At 34.9% G+C, this 23,420-nt stretch overlaps 1 protein-coding gene and 2 pseudogenes across 1 annotated transcript; all 3 read left to right on the top strand.

The window, feature by feature from the left end:
- Window positions 1-3,694: 3,694 nt before the first annotated feature.
- LOC133870079 (pentatricopeptide repeat-containing protein At3g22470, mitochondrial-like) lies at window positions 3,695-5,315 on the top strand (annotated as a pseudogene).
- A 3,746-nt stretch (window positions 5,316-9,061) lies between these two features.
- Window positions 9,062-11,005, top strand: LOC133871738 (putative pentatricopeptide repeat-containing protein At1g12700, mitochondrial; annotated as a pseudogene).
- Window positions 11,006-18,143: 7,138 nt separating this feature from the next.
- On the top strand, window positions 18,144-20,382 carry LOC133871279 (putative pentatricopeptide repeat-containing protein At1g12700, mitochondrial). The gene has a single exon (XM_062308687.1). It carries the CDS (start codon window positions 18,282-18,284, stop codon window positions 20,139-20,141), a length of 1,860 nt encoding a protein of 619 aa, XP_062164671.1. The 5' UTR covers window positions 18,144-18,281; the 3' UTR covers window positions 20,142-20,382.
- Window positions 20,383-23,420: the final 3,038 nt, after the last annotated feature.

Raw genomic sequence — 23,420 nt, 5'->3', positions numbered from 1 at the left:
ACAATGAAAACATATATGGGAGGAACTTCTTATCAACCATGCTGTCATAATAGCATATACATTAACATGCAGTTAATGAAGTTGAAAGGACACAGGCAACTAATGGGGTTGAAAAGCCAGGCAAGAATAGGGTAGCTAGTTAAAATTGAAGATAAAGGAGCTGCAGGTAATGAAGTTGAAAGGACACATGCAGTTACTGAAGTTGAAATGCCACCCCAAGATGGTTTAGGATCTTTACAACTTGAAATCAATTTTAAATTGTCATATTATGTAATTTTAGTTGTTTTTAGATATTGAAATGCTTGAAAAATATCACATATTAAAAAGTGACATGTTACAATTGTGAATTGAATATATTTTCATCAAGTTCTTTGCTCTATATGCTGTAAACAAGTTTTGAGTCAAATTATATTTTAATCTTATGAAAAGAAACGTCTCTACAAAAGTGAAAATAAAGTCCTTTCAGAGGGAAATTCTTTCTAATTGCATCGATAACATGTCACAGTTTTAATAGGTGGCATTTTCCAAGCAATTCGATGCCTAAAAACGGCATAAATTGCGTAGTTTAAAAATCTACAATTTCTTTGAAATTGTAGGAGATCTTGATCCCCAGAGATAGCCGTTTGACAAATCATTCCAATTTTTTCAAAAAAAGGCCAAACAAACAATATTCATATTTTTATATCACGTTAATCACTTTTTATTAATTTTTAAACAAAAAATTCATTAAAAAACTAAACCTTTTCATTTTCCTTACAAAAAAATTCCAAACATTTTTTTACTTTATATCTTAGTACTATACAAACAAAAATTTTACTACAAAATCGTTTATCAAACATACCCGTTCCTAATTAAAGTATAAAGTAGCAATTAGGCCTCATTTGAAATTGCACTACATTGGCCAAGTGTTTACTAGTATATTCGGGAAGGCTGAGTTAGCCTATGATTGAATCGATTTAAGGGAGTATTTGCGGTCTTTCCGTTAGACCACTCCTGTTTTTGGTTTTAAGCAAGAAGATGCTACTATAATTAGCGCAAATAAGGAAGCGACTCTGGTTGTCCCCTCCTACCATTTTTTCTTATAAAAAAAAAAGTGTGTCATTTGACAATTGTTAAAACAGTTTCCGATTCGGTGACACAAGCTTCAGAAAGTAATAGCAGTCTCCTTCTACAAAATAAGAAAGCCAATGAGAGTACTTTTCAATGCTTAAGTCAGTTTTTTGGATAATTAATATAAATGCCTCAATAACAATCATTTCAGCCAAAGAATACCTAGAGGTTGCTCTGTATTTATACTGTAGGATTGAGACAATTTATCCTTTGAAATGAGGAGGAATGTTTCTTAGATCATGGTTCGTGGGTTACTGCACATTATGAATGTGTGCCTTCCGATAATCCGAAACGTGTATACCTATGTTTGGATTGGGAGCAGCTTCGTGGAAAGTGGGCTGAATGCCCGAGCAGGACTTTCAAGCCCACTTGTGATCTGTTATAGATATTCTGGATTTCAAGCATTGTAGAATCAGGTTTATCCGGGTTAGGTAAACCGTCAAAGCCTAAACCTTGTGGTGGGCCCATTTGGGCTTCAAGGATGATAATTCCCCAACAACAATGCTTCTTAGAGTGTGTTTATTGGCCATCAAGTTAAGCTTTTATGTTTCATCAATTAAATTAGAGATATACTATATTGTAATCTCACCCGTATCCCACCATGGTGACGTGGCATGCCCAATAAATGATGCCCTGTTATTGGGTTTTTTAAAAAAAAAAAGAAAAAAAGAAGAAAAGGGAAAATGTTCATATACTCTCTTCAAAGAATTATCTAATTGACAATGTTTCCTCTCAAACTTTCAGTTGGGACAATGTCTCTCTCTCAAACTATCAAAAAAATTGTTACTGTCCCTTAAAGTATAGCAAAAAGACAAAAATAACCCAACTTTTTTTTTTTTCAACAAGAAGATGGGTTTGACTATACTGAGAGACTTAGTCAAGTTATTAAACTATTCACTAGAGGTGAGCAAATACCCGCAAACCTGCCCCAACCTGCACCCTCGCCCTTAAAAATGCGGTTTTTAGTATTTTTTTTTTACGGGTACGAGTCCAAAAAATGGTATACCCGTGCGGGGCGGGGTGGGGCGGGTTGAGGTTTTTAAAAACCCCGGGGACTCGGCCCGCCCCGCCTCGTTGGAAGAAAAACATAAGAAAAAAGAAAAGAAAAAAGACCCAGGTCCATTAACCAATTTAACCCTAACACCCTTCTTCAATGTTTTCATTTCTTCGTCACACACTCCATCTCTCATCCTCCTCCTCTTCTTCTTCTTCTTTCTTTTCCATGCGCACTTGCAGTACCCAGTACATCTCTCTCATTTTTCTGCCTCCCAAACGGCGTCGTCTTTCTGGTAGGGTTGTAATGGCTTAATCTTCTAGTCGCCGGTCCTGTGGGGACGCATGTAGCTCCAGATCAAGGTTGACGAGGAGATCGGGAACGGCGGGAAGATCGCTGACGCTTGCTTCAAGACCGATATTGAATGATTCCCCTCTCATCCTGTAACCTATTTGTGATTTGTTTGGCTTTATTTGGATTTGGTTTGAATCCGTGATTTGTTAGATTTTCTCGTGTATGTGTTTGTGACTTTATGAACCCTAGATCTGGTTTTTGTTGAAAACCCGCATATCCCCGCATAACCCGCACCCCCCATCCCGTATCACCTCGCACCGCATGGGTTTTCCCCATTTTGTGCGGTTCACGAGTGCGATTTTCGCAACCCGTAGAGTTGTAGGGCGGGGCCAAAAAATGGGCATCCCCGCCCATGCTCAACCCTACTATTCACCATTAAAGTCATTCTTGCACTTGTTGTCCATTATAATTGGAGTAATGCCAAAGTATGACTTTTGTCATCTTTTTATCTCAAAGGTGATATTTTCTATCTAATATATAGATAAATATAATTTTAATGTTTTTTTTGAGTCATTTGTTAATAGTTTTGTTTTTTGTTTTTTAAAAAAAAAAAGGAAAAGAAAAAAGAGTTATCAATTTATTTTATACTTTTTAAAGAGAGAAAATAAGAAGAGCGAAACTGCCCATTTTATCTCAAAAGTGATGCGACTTTTAAAATAATCATTAGATCAAAATCTAATAATAATTATCTCAAATTTAATAATAATTTTAAAAGGTACGCCACATTTGAGATAAAAATGGAGAAAAGTCCTGTTTCAAATATCACTATTATAACTGGCCCTTCCACATTAGGGTGGGAATATCTCTCGTTACTGGAAATATTGGCCCTTCCAAAAAAATGAAACAGCTTTATAAATTAAATGCAAAAATAAGAAACAGCTTTGCAAATTGTAATGGTCCGTCTAGCAGAAGAGACGGAAGAGAGGAAGGGCGAAACTGTCCTTTCGAGATGTAAAACAAAAATCACGAGTAAGCTGACAAAAACGACGTCGTGTGATTTCGTGTGCAAAGAAGCCAGACCCTCCCATTCTCTAACGTTAAGGGTAAGGGAAAATGTGAAAGCGGAAAAGAAGGGCCATTTCTCTTGAGCCACTGCTTCTTGTGCTTATTTCTCTTTGTGCAGAGCCATTTCTAGAAGAGTACATCAGTTCTGTTTTTCTTCCTCAGGAAATGGGTACGTCTGCTAAGTCTAGAAATTCTATTGCTTTCTTCTTCAATCATTTGCTTATCGATCCTCGCTATTATCGCTGTTTTAGTGCGATTTCTGCTAAAACTACCAATAGTGATAGAGATAATGTGGAAAGCCCCAACCAGTTCTTGAAATCTGTGAGAGATCGATGCAGATCTCGAAGCTTTAGGAATCTTGATGATGCCTTAGCCCTGTTTGATAGAATGCTTCACATGCACCCTTTGCCTTCCGTCGTGGATTTTAATCATTTGCTTACTGCAATTGCAAGAATGAAGCATCATTCGACTGTTATTACTCTGATTAAAGAAATATAACTGCTAGGAATTACTCCCGATGTATATACTCTGGGCATTCTGATTTTGAAGCTGTGAAGTTGGTTAACAAAATGGATAAATTAGGCTACAAACCTGATACAGTTACCTACGGAACGATAATGAATTGCTTGTGTAAAATAGGTAAGACTAGTGAAGCTATTGTGTTGCTTAGGAAGATGGAAGAAAGAAATCTTGAACTTGATGTAGTTTTGTATAGTACAATTATTGATAGTTTATGTAAGGACAGATCAATAACTGAGGCTTTGAATTTTTTGTCTGAAATGACAAGTAAAGGAATTCAGCCAAACGTTTTCACTTATAATTCTTTAATTCAAGGTCTATGCAATTTTGGCTAGTGGAAGGAGACAACTAAACTATGGAAGGAGATGGTTGAAAGGAAAATCATGCCAGATGTAAATACATTCAGCATATTGGTAGACACATTTGGCAAAGAAGGGAGGTTGAAAGAAGCAAAAGAAGTTTTTGATGTGATGATTCAGAGAGACATAGAGCCTAATACAATCACTTACAATTCTTTGATTGACGGTTACTGTTTGCAAAATAAAATGGATGAAGCTGTCAAAGCATTTAATACGATGGTTCAAAAGGGTTGTTCGCCTTCTATTGTTAGCTATAGCATATTGATCAATGGATATTGTAAAAATAGAAGAATTGATGAGACAATGAGTCTCTTCCGTGAAATGACTAACAATGTTATGATTCCTGATGTTGTCACTTATAACACTCTTATGGATGGTTTTTTCCAAGTTGGGAGACCTAAGAAAGCACTAGAGCTATTCCATGAGATGCAAGATTGTGGCCAACAACCTGATTGCCAAACTTATGCTATTTTGTTAGATGGCTTGTGTAAGAATCTACACTTTCAAGAGGCAATGACATTGTTTCATGAGATGGAAGACAAAAAGTTAGACCTTAGTATTGTGATTTGCAACATCTTGATTGATGGTATGTGTAATGCTGGGAAACTAACGACCGTAAGAGAACTCTTTAATACTCTTCCTACTAAAGGTTTCCAAGCTAATGTTCAGACTTACACAATAATGATCAAAGGGCTTTGCAAAGAGGGACTATTAAATGAAGCAAGGGTACTATTTGAGCAAACAGAGGAAAATGGTTGTTTGCCTGACCATTTCACATACAACACAATCTTCCAAGGCTTCTTGCAACATAATGAGACTTCATGGGCAGTTAAATATCTTAAGATGATGGTTGACAAGGGTTTCTCGGCAAATGCGATCATTGTGATTCACTTGTTGTCTACTAATCAGGCAGATAAAACATTACAAGATTTTTTTCAAATATCTGTGTGAAAGCTTTCTAGTTCTTCAACTTGCAAAACAAATTTTATATTTTAACCTTTAGGGAGTTAATCTGTAAGCTACAAACTTATTTGCTGCAAGTCATTAAGGTAATACTTTCCTTCTGTCTTTTGGACTACTGTTGTGTATTGCTATTCCAATTTTGTTATATTTTCTTACAATTATCTGTGAACCTATGTTGTAACTATAATTGTTTTATTAATGATTTATTAAAACATTTTGTTGATGTTAGAGTTATTGCAGAATATTGGTCATTTGGAGTTTTGGGTTCTTGATGGCTGTATGGTTATTAGTCCACCAAGTTAAACTTTTAAGTGTTTCATCAATTAAATTAATTTATCAATATTATGGAATAATGATATGAATATTATGATCGAAACAAATGTGTCACTTTTATGATATAATGTAGTAAACACCTTATGCGTATTTGTAGCTAAGAATGTTTATGCTTTTTGGGGTCGTATAGACATTGGAGTAGGAAACTAATTTGCAGTAGTATCATTTGATTAGCTTTTCAACGTACCATTTTTGTTTATAAAAAGTCTTTTTTTTTAATAAGTATTATGATGTGACAGAAATGTGAAAGTAGTTTTGAGTGTTCTGTAAAATATTCTGTGGTTGGAATTATTTGTTAATACTTTTGCTTTTTGCTAAAAAGCAAGAAGCTCCCACAAAATGCGTTCCCAAACTAGACAAATTTTTACAGAATTTTTGAATGGAGAGAAGATTGGATGATGTATCAAGACATTGTAGAATATTTTGTAAAAGTAATTTTGTTTTAGGAGTAAAGAGCAGTATTGTGGAAATAGTGTTGGCAATTTGCAGTCCTCATCCATTCCCAACCGTCACATTGTCAATCCCTTGATAAGGTTACTGCAACATCAAATTCTCAAAGGCAAATATAACATGATTATTTGCTCCACTATTAAGATACCATGGTTGTTCTGTTTCTTGAGTGACATGGGTGTGTTCGGCCATAGCAGCCAATTGAGAATGTAGGTGTCGGCCTTGATGGGAAAAGTATATCCAATGGTAGCAGTCCAAGGCTTGATAGACACTAAAGTTGTGATGTTTGGTTTGTAGGAATGGAGAGCTGAGGTTTGGGATGGACATGATGAGTGTTTGTGGAGGGAAATGGTCGAAAAAATCGATTAATCTTTTTCTTTGAATCACAATACATATGTTTCGTTGTCAATATTGAAAGTAAAGAACGAAAAACAAAAAAAAAATATGTTTCTTTGTCGCCTTGTCTTTGTCAACATCGTCGCCATTGTCTTGTTCATTTTCAAAAGCTGAAAATGGCTTTTAGAGCTCGTTTTCCAAATGCATTTCTGAAACTATATATACTTCTTGCAAATAGATGACTTCTTACCTTTTCTTTAGAGGAAAAAAAAAAGTAAATGTATCTGAAAAATAATTACATATCTACAAAATTCTTGAGGTATTTTAGACCAAATATGCTTGTTAAATAGCCATTTTATCTCAAAAGGTTGAGTTGATAAGAAATAGTGAGTTTAATCCTTTAATTAATATTTTATCAATACTTAACATATCTTTTTTTTTTTTTTTTTTATCTTTTTAAGTATAAGTTATTTTTGAGGATTGAAGATTAGAGAGGATTGGATAATGATTATGAGGAAGATAATTAACTAAGTAAATTTGAAAGTTGTGATATACTAAAAAAAAAATATGATTGGGGTCTTTGCCGGATTTTCAGGTCACAGCCTCATAATTGGCAAAGATGTTATTATTTTTATTTTTTTTTTCTTAGCAAATTGGAAAAGGGTTACATAGACTAAAAACATCAAAAAAAAAAAAAAAGAGAGGCTTGCTTACCATCAACCGGCCCAAAACAAAAATTATAATGCAAAAAATACAATTAAATAGAAGGAAATGAGTTTAAAAATGACTAGGCCCTCTTCGGAAGGACCGTATAAAGCGGTAACAGAAACAAAAGAGCCACGACCCTTGAAAGGTCCATCAGGAATCAACTTCAACAGAAGTTGATTTGAAAGCATGAAAAACAATCTAAGGCATGAAAATGGTGGAATAATGTGAAAGCACTTGAAGGTGATGCCACATTTAACAATAAGCCTCATCTCCACCTTTTTTTTTTTTTCCTTTCTTTTTTTTTTTTTTATAAAAAATTATAAATTAAAAAAAAAAAAAAAACCAAATTCAATGTCTGTCTATACATCATTATTTCAATTAACAGTGAACATGAAGTTTGTGCACATTTTTTTTTATAGCATAAAGTGTGAATTAGTTTCGCTTTAAAATTTATATTCTAATGTTTGTTTTTGTTGCATCAAATGCTGTCACAGTGTGACATTGCCGGCATGTGTTAGGCATGCATGTCCTAAATCTCACATATGTTGTGCATTTTGAAGTGAACGTTTGGTTTGACATTTTTAAAATGTGCGGTTTAATTTAAAATGCTGTTAGTGAAATTATAATTTTTAAAAATACGCTTAATTAAATTGTAATATGGTCTTTAAAATTACGGTTTAGTTTTTAAAATTATGTGTTTTTAAAATGCACCCTATTGCATCACGTTTTCAAATCGTTATTTTTTTTTCAAGCACACTTTTCTTAATTTTCTTTTTATTATTATTAAAAACGCACTTTTGACCTACGTACTCGAGAGACCACACCCACTCTAAGAATAAACAATACGTAATCATCTTAATTAGTTGATATAATTGTACCTTTTTAGGAATTTGCCAATGCTTTTTTGCAACAGATATTACAGGAAGCACCAATAAGATATTCCAATCATCTAATGAGGTAATAATAATTCAAATTTTGTAAAATTTTAATACTTGAAAATCTCAAATTCATAATCCATGAGAGAGTAAATTATTGTACAAATTCTACCAATATTAGAATCCTCATACCAACCACCATTATTATTATTTACACTATCACCATCACAGTTGTAAAAAAAGCCATTGTTGCTAGTTGCCACGCTACAATCGTTGTTATCATGACCACCACCATTGTTACCGTTGACTATCATCCCACCACGGTGACGTGGCATGCCCAATAAATGGTGCCTTGTCACTGCATTAATTTATTTATTTTTAAAAACAAGAAAAAATGTTCATATACGATCCTCAAATTATTATCTAATTGACAATATTTCCTTCCAAACTTTCAATTGAGATAGCATCCCCCTCTCAAACTATCAAAAAATTGTTAATGTCCCTTAAAAGCTAGCAAAAGGCAAAAATAACCCAAGAGTTTTTTTTAAATAGAAGAAGAGTTTGACGAAACTGAGACATTTAGTCAAATAATTAAACTATTCACCATTAAAGTCATTCTTGCACTTGGTGTCCATTAAAAGATAATTTTAAAACATACATCACAATTGAGATAAAAATGGGACAAAAGTCCTATTTCTAGTATTAGTCTTATAATTGGACCTTCCACATTAGAGTGGGAATACCTATATTTTATTATTATTATTATTTTTTATATAGAGTGGGAATATCTCATTAATGGAAATATTGGCCCTTCCAAAAAGATATGAAACAGCTTTACAAATTAATGCAAAAACAAGATCCTTAAATTAGAATGGTCCGTCTGGCAGAAGAGATAGAAGAGAGGAAGGGCGAAACTGTTCTTTCGAGATGTAAAACAAAAATACGAGGAAGCTGACAAAAACGACGTCGTGTGATTTCGTGAATAAAGAAGCCAAGATCCTCCCATTCTCTAACGTTAAAGCAAAGAACTGTGAAAGCGGAAAAGAAGGGCCATTTCTCTTGAGCCACTGCTACATCAGAACTTATTTCTCTTGTGCAGAGCCATTTCTAGAAGAGTACATCAGGTCTGTTTTTCTTCCTCAGGAAATGGGTACGACTGCTAAGTCTAGAAATTCTATTGCTTTCTTCTTCAATCATTTGCTTATCGATCCTCGTTATTCTCATGTAAGGCTTTCTTTCCATGCTCAAAAGTTCTATTATTGCCGCTGTTTTAGTGCGACTTCTGCTAAAACTACCAATAGTGATAGAGATAATGTTGAAAGCCCCAACCAGTTCGCGAAATCTGTGAGAGATCGATGCAGATCTCGAAGCTTTCGGAATCTTGATGATGCCTTAGGCCTGTTTGATAGAATGCTTCACATGCACCCTTTGCCTTCCCTCGTGGATTTTACTCAATTGCTGACTGTAATTGCAAGAATGAAACATCACTCAACTGTTATTACTCTGATTAAAGAAATGGAACTGCTAGGAATTGCTCCCAATATTTATACTTTGGGCATTCTGATTAATTGCTTCTGCCATTTGAACCGGGTGGATTTCGGCTTCTCTATTTTAGCCAGAATTTTCAAACTTGGTTTTCAACCAAACTCTACAATTCTTAATACTCTTGTCAAGGGACTCTGTCTTCAAGGTAAAATTGTTGAAGCTGTGAAGTTGGCTAACAAAATGGAGAAAATAGGCTACAAACTTGATATATTTACCTACGGAACGATAATGAATTACTTGTGTAAAATAGGTAAGACCAGTGAAGCTATTGTGTTGCTTAGGAAGATGGAAGAAGAAAATCTTGAACTTGATGTAGTGCTGTATAGCACAATCATTGATAGTTTATGTAAGGACAGATCGATAACTGAAGCTTTGACTTTTTTCTCCGAAATGACAAGTAAAAGAATTCAGCCAAACGTTTTCACTTACAATTCTTTAATTCAAGGCTTATGCAATTTTGGCCGGTGGAAGGAGGCAATTAAACTATGGAAGGAGATGGTGCAACAGAAAATTATGCCAAATGTGCATACGTTCAGCATATTGGTGGATACACTTGGTAAAGAAGGGAGGTTAGAAGAAGCAAAGAACTTTTTGATGTGATGATTCAGAAAGGCATAGAGCCTAACACATTCACTTACAATTCTTTGATTGACGGATACTGTTTGCAAAATAGAATGGATGAGGCTGTTAAAGCATTTAAAACGATGGTTAGAAAGGGTTGTTCGCCTTGTATTGTTAGCTATAGCATATTGATCCATGGATATTGTAAAAATAGAAGAATCGATGAAGCAATGAGTCTCTTTCGTGAAATGTCCACAAAAGGAATTTTTCCCAATGTTGTCTCTTACACCACTCTTATAGGCGGGTTTTGCCGAGTTGGGAGACTTGAGAATGCACTAGAGTTACTCCATGAGATGCAAGGTTGTGGCCTACATCCTGATTGCCAAACTTATGCTATTTTGTTAGATGGCTTGTGTAAGAATTTACACTTTTCTGAGGCAATGACATTGTTTCAAGAGATGGAGGACAAAAAGTTAGACATTGGTATTGTGATTTACAGCATCTTGATTAATGGTATGTGTAATGACGGGAACCTTACAACTGCAAAAGAACTCTTTAATGCTCTTCGTGCCAAAGATTTGCAACCTGATGTTTGGACTTACACTATAATGATCAAAGGGCTTTGCAAAGAGGGACTACTAAATGAAGCAAGGGAGTTGCTTGAGAAAATGGAGGAGAACGGTTGTTCACCTAACCAATTCACATATAACACAATCATCCAAGGCTTTTTGCAACGTAATGAGACATCATGGGCAGTGAAATATCTCCAGATGATGGTTGGCAAGGGTTTCTCGGCAAATGCAACCATTGCGACCATTTTGATTGATTTGTTGTCTACCAATCAGGCAGATAAAACATTACAAGATTTTTTTCAAATATCTGTGTGAAAGCTTTCTAGTTCCTCAACTTGCAAGACAAATTTCATATTTTAACCTTCACGAAGTTAATGTAAGATACAAACTTATTTGCTGCAAGTCATTAAGGTAATATTTTCCTTCTTGTCTTTTGGACTATCGTTGTGTATTGCTATTCCTATTTTGTTATATTTTCTTACAATTATCTGTGAACCTGTGTTGTAACTATAATTATTTTATTAATGATTTATTTAAACATTTTGTTGATGTAGAGTTATTGCAGAATATTGGTCATTTGAAGTTTTGGGTTCTTGATGATTGTATGCTTACTGGCCCACCAAGTTAAACTTTTAAGTGTTTCATCAATTAAATTAATTTATCAATATTATGGAATAATGATATGAATATTATGATCAAAACAAATGACTAATTTGCAGTAGTATCATTTGATTAGCTTTTCAACGTACCATTTTTGCTTATAAAAAGAGTTTTTTGTTCTTGAATAAGTATTCTGATGTAACATAAAGGTGAAAGTAGTTTTGAGTGTTCTACAAATATTCTGCGGTTGGAGTTATTTGTTAATACTTTTGCATTTTGCTAAAAAGTAAGAAGCTCCCACAAAATGCATTACCAAATGAGACAAATCTTTACAAAATTTTTGAATGGAGAGAAGATTGGATGATGTATCAGGACATTGTATAATATTTTGTAAAAGTAATTTTGTTTTAGGAGTAAAGAGCAGTACTGTGGAACTAGTGTTGGCAATTTGCAGTCCTCGTCCTTTCCCAACCGTCACATTGTCAATCCCTTGAAAAGGTTGCTGCAACATCAAATTCTCAAAGGCAAATATAACATGATTATTTGCTCCACTATTAAGATACTAAGGTTGTTTTGTTTCTTGAGTGTCATGAGTGTGTTCGGCCATAGCCAATAATTAAGAAGGTGGGTGTCGGCCTTGATGGGAAAAGTATATCTGATGGTAGCAATCCAAGGCTTGATAGACACTAAAGGTGTGATGTTTGGGAGAACAAAAGTTTTAGCACGGTGAAACTTGAAGTGGCCATGGTGGATTGTGAATGGGATTAGTTAGGGCTGTCAATTTTTTACACGACTCGCAAATTCGGAACGAACTCAACACAAAATTAGTGGGTCGAGATTTTGTATAATCGGGTTCGGGCCAACCCACTTAATCCATGAGTGACCCGTTTGACCTGTATACTTAAAATCAAAATCAAAATTAAAAAAAAATAATAATAATAATAAAAACACCTTAACCTAAAAGTAAAGTTAGCGGGTTGGGTCAAACATGTCAATTATTTGTTTGAGTTAGTTTTCAAATAACGGGTCAAATGTGTCGTCTTTGGGTCAACCCAACACAACCTGTTTATTAAATAGGTTATTTGGGTTGGGTCAATCCGATACAACCTGTTTATGAAATGTGTCATGTCGTGTTACCTGCTTATTTAAATGAGTCGTGTCAGAATTAAGAGGTCTGATTCGTTTATTTTAACTAGTTGTATTAGGGTTGACTTTTAACGGGTTGGCGGGTCAGTCAACTTGATACGCCAACCTTATTTCTTCTACTTACTTATCATGTGGTAAGCACTGAACAAATAGCTATCCCACAAATGTAGGCTATCTCATTGAAACAGTCCTGAACCAAAACAGTACACTGTTGAGAAGTAATTGCCGATTGAGATTGTACCAAACCAATGCAATACCTATTATTTGGATCTTATATCGTAATAGGAAATTAAAAAAAAAAATGTGGTGTGATTTAGCCACCTGGCCCACCCCAAATTAGTTTTTTTGCCATAATGATGGTTCGGTCACCCTAATCGCCAATTTAGAAGTGGCTATAATACCCCTGTGGCTATAGAAAGTGGCTCAACAGCCACCTAAGTCATCTCTCTTTTTTTTTGAAGAAAGAAAAAATAGATCTCACGATTTGAATGTTCATTTTAACATATGAAGCAGATAAAAAAAATTGTCGTGGGATTTCTGTGTGAAGATACTCTGTGATGTGATGTGGACTAATAGGGCATTATGGACACTTGGTCAAACACAAAAATTCACATTTTTAAATTGGCCTCCGTCTCCAATGGGGTCAAAGGATGTGTGGACACATAATTTAAATTAAAGCTGAAGAGTGAAGACAGAAAAACTTAAAATTTTAGTAGTTAAATGAAGGAATAGACAACGAAAGATATAGGCTACTTTTGGGTATATAGTTATAACCACACAGCCTATTATGCTTGAAAAGATACCCATTCTTTCAGGGTGGACTTGATAATTACTCAAAGCATGTGGTATGAAAACAGAATTCCTTGTAATTGTCTGCTTGAATTGCAACAAATTCAGGCAAATAATATTTGAGAGTAGGGGTGGGCAAATTATCCGATTACCGACTATCGAAAATTCGCCGACCGTTACCGAACTGTTTTTAACCGCCTACTGCCTACCGCAAAAAAAAAAAAAAAATCGAAAATCGAAATAAAAATTATTTCCGACTAAAGTGTCGGTCGGTAATCGAAACTTTTTTTTTTTACCGTCGGTAGCCGACCTACCGACCAGATATAAGTGAAAATTTTTTTTTGCTGCTATTCTTAGTATTCTATATGTTTTAAGGCTAGGCAGTAGGCACACGTTTCCCACTTTCCCAAGTACTTTATGAGCATTTGTCCCATCTTCTCTTACACATCATCCAGGCCAATAAAAAAAATCGTTTTCTACATTTTTTATTTTGTAATTTCCGCAGCTTTTGCCTCTTTCAAGGTGCATGTTCCCATGTTTTTTTTTTTTTTTTTTTTTTTTTGACCATTCTCCACCATTAGATTTTTGCCTCTTCCATCTACCTAGCCACATGTCAATCATGCAGCTTGCCTTGAAAACTCACCCTAGTCACAGCCCACAGGTTTACCCGCTACACTGCCTACACAGACCCCAGTCCCCAATACGGCAATACCCATTACCCAACTCGAGTCTCGACGTCATTTTTCAACTAAACACTGAGTATATATTCATATTTTTTGGAAAACCCTAGAATCATCTCATGTAACTCACGTTCTCCTTCTGCCGCCTCCCTTAAAAAAAAACCCCTAGAATCACTCCCAACCACCTGTCTGCCCACGCCCACACGGCCACACCCACGCCTAGCCATCGCTCACGAGCCACGCCCACCTGCTGCCCTTGCTCAGCCCGAGTTAGCCGGCCACGGCCAAATCCCAGCCCGCCGTCGGCCACTGTATCATCCTTGATTTATTCATTTATATACATATATTGTGATTTGTGGTTGTTTTTTGCTCTCTTAGATTCCAGATTCCAGATTTCATTCATTCTTCTTTTCTTTTCATTGTTCTATGCAATTACCGATTTACCGACCGAAAATTATCGAATTTTTCGAATTATCGAGTTTTTCGAAAATTTTAGTTGCCGGAATAAAGTCGGGTAATTACCCGACTTTACCGACAAAGACAGGTCGAAAATCGAAAATGCCATTTTCGACACCGACTTACCCGATACCCACCCCTATTTGAGAGAGGATCTTTCTGAAACCCATATGTTTGAACAAGTCTAAAAATGACTAAAATACTTGTTTAAACAAGTGAGTCCTAATGAAAACCCTGTCTTATAAAGGGATCTATCAGTAGGAGAGAATGATATTCCTTGAAAACAAAGGGGCACTATGCCCTAATAAATACACAAGAGGTGTGGCAATAAAATGATTAACTAATTAATCTCAGTAATAAAGAGTGAAACAATTAGAAACAAACAGACAGCGAATATATAGGAAATTAAAATTAAAACCCCAAGAGGCGCCTACAGGCTTCAAAGATGTTTTTGCCCCTCCTTTTGTTGGTTCTTGTTTGCCGTGCGGGCTTGCTGTCCATGTCCATTAATTTTCCGGCGTCAAGAGCAATCAGACGTTCATCATCTTCATCGAAGTCGCACCGGTGATGATCGATAAGCCGATGATAACCTTCTGAAGCCACAGGCGTTGATAGCCTCATAGAAAATGCCCTCCTCACTGCACTCTCCACCGAGCTATGTCTTTCAGACCTCATGGAAAGTGTTCTGTTTAGGATCAACCCAAGTATCTCCCCATCGTCGCCATTGTCTTGTTCATTTTCTTGCTCTAGAAATATTGAATCATGTGTGTCGGTTTTCGACGTAGTAAGACTGTTTTTGGGATATGTTTGGTTTGTAGTAATGGAGAGCTGAGGTTTGGAATGGACATGATGAGTGTTTGTGGAGAGAAATGGTCGAAAAAATCGATTAATCTTTTTCTTTGAATCACAATAAATATGTTTCGTTGTCAATATTGAAAGTAAAGAACGAAAAACAAAAAAAAAAATATGTATCTTTGTCACCATTGTCTTTGTCAACATCGTCGCCATTGTCTTGTTCATTTTCAAAAGCTGAAAATGGCTTTTAGAGCTCATTTTCCAAATGCATTTCTAAAACTTCTTCAAAATAGATGACTTCTTACCTTTTCTTTAGAGGAAAAAAAAAAAAGAAAAAAAAAAGGTAAATGTATCTGAAAAATAATTACATATCTGCAAAATTCTTGAGGTATTTTAGACCAAATATGCTTGTTAAATAGCCATTTTATCTCAAAAGGTTGAGTTGATAAGAAATAGTGAGTGTAATCCTTTAATTAATATTTTATCAATACTTAACATATCTTTTTTTATCTTTTTAAGTATAAGTTATTTTTGAGGATTGAAGATTAGAGAGGATTGGATAATGATTGTGAGGAAGATAATTAACTAAGTAAATTTGAAAGTTGTGATATACTAAAAAAAAAAAAATGATTGGGTCCTTGCCGGATTTTCAGGTCACAGCCTCATGATTGGCAAAGATGTTGATTTTTTTTTTTTTTCTTAGCAAATTGGAAAAGGATTACATACTACATAGACTAAAAACATAAAAAAGGAAAAAAAAAAAAAAAAAAAAAAAAGAAAAAAAAAAAAAGAGAGGCTTGCTTACCATCAACCGGCCCAAAACAAAAATTATAATGCAAAAAATACAATTTAATAGAACGAAATGAGTCTAAAAATAACTAGGCCCTCTTTGGAAGAAGCGGTAACAGAAACAAAAGAACCACGACCCTTGAAAGGTCCATCAGGAATCAACTTCAACAGATCGCAGTTGATTTGAAAGCATGAAAAAACAATCTAAGGCATGAAAATGGTGGAATAATGTGAAAGCACTTGAAGGTGATGCCACATATAACAATAAGCCTCATCTCCACCTTTTTTTTTTTTTTTTTTTTTTATTTTTTATAAAAAATTATAAATTAAAAAAAAAAAAAAAACCAAATTCAATGTCTGTCTATACATCATTATTTCAATTAACAGTGAACATGAAGTTTGTGCACATTTTTTTTTATAGCATAAAGTGTGAATTAGTTTCGCTTTAAAATTTATATTCTAATGTTTGTTTTTGTTGCATCAAATGCTGTCACAGTGTGACATTGCCGGCATGTGTTAGGCATGCATGTCCTAAATCTCACATATGTTGTGCATTTTGAAGTGAACGTTTGGTTTGACATTTTTAAAATGTGCGGTTTAATTTAAAATGCTGTTAGTGAAATTATAATTTTTAAAAATACGCTTAATTAAATTGTAATATGGTCTTTAAAATTACGGTTTAGTTTTTAAAATTATGTGTTTTTAAAATGCACCCTATTGCATCACGTTTTCAAATCGTTATTTTTTTTTCAAGCACACTTTTCTTAATTTTTTTTTTATTATTATTAAAAACGCACTTTTGACCTACGTACTCGAGAGACCACACCCACTCTAAGAATAAACAATACGTAATCATCTTAATTAGTTGATATAATTGTACCTTTTTAGGAATTTGCCAATGCTTTTTTGCAACAGATATTACAGGAAGCACCAATAAGAGATTGCCAATCATCTAATGAGGTAATAATAATTCAAATTTTGTAAAATTTTATACTTGAAAATCTCAAATTATAATCCATGAGAGAGTAAATTGTTGTACAAATTCTACCAATATTAGAATCCTCATACCAACCACCATTATTATTATTCACACTATCACCATCACAGTTGTAAAAAGAGCCATTGTTGCTAGTTGCTACGCTACAATCGTTGTTATCATGACTACCACCATTGTTACCGTTGACTATCATCCCACCACGGTGATGTGGCATGCCCAATAAATGGTGCCTTGTCACCACATTTATTTATTTATTTTTAAAAACAAGAAAAAATGTTCATATACGATCCTCAAACTATTATCTAATTGACAATATTTCCTTCCAAACTTTCAATTGAGATAGCATCCCCTTATCAAACTATCAAGAAATTGTTAATGTCCCTTAAAAGCTAGCAAAAGGCAAAAATAACCCAAGAGTTTTTTTTAAATAGAAGAAGAATTTGACTAAACTGAGACATTTAGTCAAGTAATTAAACTATTCACCATTAAGGGTCCGTTTGGGTTTGCGATTTCAAAAAGTGCGATTTAAAATAACGATTTTAAAATGTGCGATTTGAAAAAAGTGATTTTTAAAAACGCAGTTAAACATTTGGCAAAATCGCAGTTTGGCCTTTAAAATCGCGAATTTACCTTTAAAATTCTGCGTTTTCAAAAAAACACCATCTTATCTGCGATTTGAAAAAGCAGATTTTCTGCGTTTTCAAATCGCAATTTTTAAAAACGCAGTTCCCAAACGATCAATGTTCTGCGATTTGGTTTAAAATCGCACTTATTGTCTATGAAATCGCAATCCCAAACGCACCCTAAAGTCATTCTTGCACTTGTTGTCCATTAAAAGATAATTTTAAAACATACATCACAATTGAGATAAAAATGGGACAAAAGTCCTATTTCTAGTATTAGTCTTATAATTGGACCTTCCACATTAGAGTGGGAATACCTATATTTTATTATTATTATTATTTTTTATATAGAGCGGGAATATCTCATTAATGAAAATATTGGCCCTTCCAAAAAAATATGAAACAGCTTTACAAATTAATGCAAAAACAAGATCCTTAAATTAGAATGGTCCGTCTGGCAGAAGAGATAGAAGAGAGGAAGGGCGAAACTGTTCTTTCGAGATGTAAAACAAAAATACGAGGAAGCTGACAAAAACGACGTCGTGTGATTTCGTGAGTAAAGAAGCCAAGATCCTCCCATTCTTTAACGTTAAAGCAAAGAACTGGGAAAGCGGAAAAGAAGGGCCATTTCTCTTGAGCCACTGCTACATCTCAGATCTTATTTCTCTTGTGCAGAGCCATTTCTAGAAGAGTACATCAGGTCTGTTTTTCTTCCTCAGGAAATGGGTACGACTGCTAAGTCTAGAAATTCTATTGCTTTCTTCTTCAATCATTTGCTTATCGATCCTCGTTATTCTCATGTAAGGCTTTCTTTCCATGCTCAAAAGTTCTATTATTGCCGCTGTTTTAGTGCGACTTCTGCTAAAACTACCAATAGTGATAGAGATAATGTTGAAAGCCCCAACCAGTTCGCGAAATCTGTGAGAGATCGATGCAGATCTCGAAGCTTTCGGAATCTTGATGATGCCTTAGGCCTGTTTGATAGAATGCTTCACATGCACCCTTTGCCTTCCCTCGTGGATTTTACTCAATTGCTGACTGTAATTGCAAGAATGAAGCATCACTCAACTGTTATTACTCTGATTAAAGAAATGGAACTGCTAGGAATTGCTCCCAATATTTATACTCTGGGCATTCTGATTAATTGCTTCTGCCATTTGAACCGGGTGGATTTCGGCTTTTCTATTTTAGCCAGAATTTTCAAACTTGGTTTTCAACCAAACTCTACAATTCTTAATACTCTTGTCAAGGGACTCTGTCTTCAAGGTAAAATTGTTGAAGCTGTGAAGTTGGCTAACAAAATGGAGAAAATAGGTTACAAACCTGATATAGTTACCTACGGAACGATAATGAATTGCTTGTGTAAAATAGGTAAGACCAGTGAAGCTATTGTGTTGCTTAGAAAGATGGAAGAAGAAAATCTTGAACTTGATGTAGTGCTGTATAGCACAATCATTGATAGTTTATGTAAGGACAGATCGATAACTGAAGCTTTGACTTTTTTCTCCGAAATGACAAGTAAAAGAATTCAGCCAAACGTTTTCACTTACAGTTCTTTAATTCAGGGCTTATGCAATTTCGGCCGGTGGAAGGAGGCAATTAAACTATGGAAGGAGATGGTGCAACAGAAAATTATGCCAAATGTGCATACGTTCAGCATATTGGTGGATACACTTGGTAAAGAAGGGAGGTTGGAAGAAGCAAAAGAACTTTTTGATGTGATGATTCAGAAAGGCATAGAGCCTAATACATTCACTTACAATTCTTTGATTGACGGATACTGTTTGCAAAATAGAATGGATGAGGCTGTTAAAGCATTTAAAACAATGGTTAGAAAGGGTTGTTCGCCTTGTATTGTTAGCTATAGCATATTGATCCATGGATATTGTAAAAATAGAAGAATCGATGAAGCAATGAGTCTCTTTCGTGAAATGTCCACAAAAGGAATTTTTCCCAATGTTGTCTCTTACACCACTCTTATAGGCGGGTTTTGCCGAGTGGGGAGACTTGAGAATGCACTAGAGTTACTCCATGAGATGCAAGGTTGTGGCCAACATCCTGATTGCCAAACTTATGCTATTTTGTTAGATGGCTTGTGTAAGAATTTACACTTTTCTGAGGCAATGACATTGTTTCAAGAGATGGAGGACAAAAAGTTAGACATTGGTATTGTGATTTACAACATCTTGATTAATAGTATGTGTAATGACGGGAACCTTACAACTGCAAAAGAACTCTTTAATGCTCTTCGTGCCAAAGATTTGCAACCTGATGTTTGGACTTACACTATAATGATCAAAGGGCTTTGCAAAGAGGGACTACTAAATGAAGCAAGGGAGTTGCTTGAGAAAATGGAGGAGAACGGTTGTTCACCTAACCAATTCACATATAACACAATCATCCAAGGCTTTTTGCAACGTAATGAGACATCATGGGCAGTGAAATATCTCCAGATGATGGTTGGCAAGGGTTTCTCGGCAAATGCAACCATTGCGACCATTTTGATTGATTTGTTGTCTACCAATCAGGCAGATAAAACATTACAAGATTTTTTTTCAAATGTCTATGTGAAAGCTTTCTAGTTCCTCAACTTGCCAGACAAATTTCATATTTTAACCTTCACGGAGTTAATGTAAGCTACAAACTTAGTTGCTGCAAGTAATTAAGGTAATATTTTCCTTCTTGTCTTTTGGACTACTGTTGTGTATTGATATTCCTATTTTGTTATATTTTCTTACAATTATCTGTGAACCTGTGTTATAACTATAATTATTTTATTAATGATTTATTTAAACATTTTGTTGATGTAGAGTTATTGCAGAATATTGGTCATTTGGAGTTTTGGGTTCTTGATGATTGTATGCTTATTGGCCCACCAAGTTAAACTTTTAAGTGTTTCATCAATTAAATTAATTTATCAATATTATGGTATAATGATATGAATATTATGATCAAAACAAATGACTAATTTGCAGTGGTATCATTTGATGAGCTTTTCAACGTACCATTTTTGCTTATAAAAAGGGAGTTTTTTTTTTTTTTTTTTGAATAAGTATTCTGATATGACATAAAAGTGAAAGTAGTTTAAAGTGTTCTGTAAATATTCTGCGGTTGGAGTTATTTGTTAATACTTTTGCTTTTTGCTAAAAAGCAAGAAGCTCTCACAAAATGCATTACCAAATGAGACCAATCTTTACAGAATTTTTGAATGGAGAGAAGATTGGATGATGTATCAGGACATTGTATAATATTTTGTAAAAGTAATTTTGTTTTAGGAGTAAAGAGCAGTATTGTGGAACTAGTGTTGGCAATTTGCAGTCCTCGTCCATTCCCAATCGTCACATTGTCAATCCCTTGACAAGGTTGCTGCAACATCAAATTCTCAAAGGCAAATATAACATGATTATTTGCTCCACTATTAAGATACCAAGGTTGTTCTGTTTCTTGAGGGACATGAGTGTGTTCGGCCATAGCCAATAATTAAGAAGGTGGGTGTCGGCCTTGATGGGAGAAGTATATCCGATGGTAGTAGTCCAAGGCTTGATAGACACTAAAGGTGTGACGTTTGGGAGAACAAAAATTGTAGCACGGTGAAACTTGAAATGGCCAAGGTGGATTGTGAATGGGGTTAACTCGGGCCATTAATTTTTTACATGACCCGCGAATTCAGTATGAACCCAACACAGAATTAGTGGATCGAGATTTTGTATAATCGGGTTTGGGCCAACCCACTTAACCCATGAGTGACCCATTTGACCCGTATACTTAAAATCAATTTTTTTTTTTTTTTTTTTTTTTTTTTTTTTTTTTTTATAAAAAAAAAACACCTTAACCTAAAAGTAAAGTTAGCGGGTTGGGTCAAACATGTCAATTATTTATTTGAGCTAGTTTTCAAATAACGGGTCAAATGTGTCGTCTTTGGGTCAACCCAACACAACCTGTTTATTACATGGGTTATTTGGGTTGGGTCAATCCGATACAACATGTTTATGAAATGTGTCATGTCATGTTACCTACTTATTTAAATGAGTCGTGTCAAAATTAACAGGTCTAATTCGTTTATTTAAACTAGTTGTATCAGGGTTGACTTTTAACGGGTTGGCGGGTCAATCAACCTGATACGCCAACCCTATTTCTTCTACTTGCTTATCATGTGGTAAGCACCGAACAAATAGCTATCCCACAAATGTAGGCTATTTCAAACTTATGACTTTTATATATTTGCTCTTTTGGTGAATTTTAGAGTTTTATATTTTTTTGGTTTTTGAATGAGTCTCATTGAAACAGTCCTAAATCAAAACAGTACACTGTTGAGAAGTAATTGCCGATTGAGATTGTACCAAACAAATGCAATACCCACCCAAGACATCTCCCTTTTTTTAAGAAAAAAAAAAAAAATAGCTCTCACGATTTGAACGTTCATTTTAACATATGAACTAGATAAAAAAGAATTGTCGTGGGATTTCTGTGCCAAGATGCTCTGCGATGTGATGTGGACTAAGAGTATTCCTAGGCAGCTTTCTTTCCCTTCTCCTTCATTTTTCCTAAATGTAGGGAATAAAACTACTTTTTGCTTCCCTATCAAAAAACATCCCACAGCAGCTTCTCTTCATTTTTTCCTATATCATTAAAATATTATTTTGTTACTTTTACTTTAATTAAGAGTAAGAAAAGAAAGAGATAAAGTAAGAGAGAGATTATATTTTTAGAATAAACAATTGAATGGGAAGTGAACAGTGCTTCCCAATGCATTGGGAAGCACTGTTCACTTCCTAGGGAACAGATAATTGTAGGGAAGCTGCTGTGGGATGGTTTTTTTGACTTTCTTAAAATTTTCCTTAAAATTTAGGGAACAGATCCCTTATAAGGAAGCTACTAGTAATGCTCTAATGGCGCGTTATGAACACTTGGTCAAACACAAAAACTCTACCTTTTTAAAATTGGCCTTCTGTCTCCAATGGGGTCAAAAGATGTGTGGACACATAATTTAAATTAAAGCTGAAGAGTGAAGACAGAAAAACTTAAAATTTTAGGAGTTAAATGAAGGAATAGACAACGGAAGATATATGCTACTTTAGGGTATAAAGTTATAACCACACAGCCTATTATGCTTGAAAAGATACCCATTCTTTTAGGGTGGACTTGATAATTACTCAAAGCATGTGGTATGAGACTAAATGGGAGACAGGAGGGAGCCTAATTCCTTGTAATTGTCTGCTCGAATTGCAACAAATTTAGGTGAATAATATTTGAGAAGGGATCTGGATGAAACCCATATGTTTAAACAAGTCTAAAAATTACTAAAATACTTTGTTTAAACAAGTGAGCCCTAATTTAAACCCTCTCTTATAAAGGGATCTAACAGTAGGAAAGAATGACATTCCTTGAAAACAAAGGGGCACCATGCCCTGATAAATACACAAGAGGTGTGGCAATAAAATGATTAATTAATTAATCTCAGTAATAAAGAGTGAAACAATTAGAAACAAACAGACAGCAAATATATAGGAAATTAAAATTAAAACCTCAAGAAGCGCCTGCAGGCTTCAAAGATGTTTTTGCCCCTCCTTTTGTTGGTTCTAGTTTGCCGTGTGGGCTTGTTGTCCATGTCCATTAATTTTCCGGTGTCAAGAGCAATCAGACGTTCATCATCTTCATCGAAGTCGCACCGGTGATGATCGATAATCCGATGATAACCTTCTGAAGCCACAGGCGTTGATAGCCTCATGGAAAATGCCCTCCTCACTGCACTCTCCACTGAGCTATGTCTTTCAGACCTCATGGAAAGTGTTCTGCTTAGTATCACCCCAAGTATCTCCCCATTGTCGCTATTGTCTTGTTCATTTTCTTGCTCTAGAAAC

This window comes from Alnus glutinosa, chromosome 6 (assembly GCF_958979055.1).
Source record: "Alnus glutinosa chromosome 6, dhAlnGlut1.1, whole genome shotgun sequence".
NCBI classification, from domain to species: Eukaryota; Viridiplantae; Streptophyta; class Magnoliopsida; order Fagales; family Betulaceae; genus Alnus; species Alnus glutinosa.
Note: the sequence above shows the minus strand (reverse complement) of the source record. Positions and strands in the feature narration are given on the sequence as shown.

Coding starts and splice junctions, on each gene's coding strand:
- LOC133871279 (XM_062308687.1), top strand. CDS start 18,282: ATGGGTACGACTGCTAAGTCTAGAAATTCTATTGCTTTCTTCTTCAAT.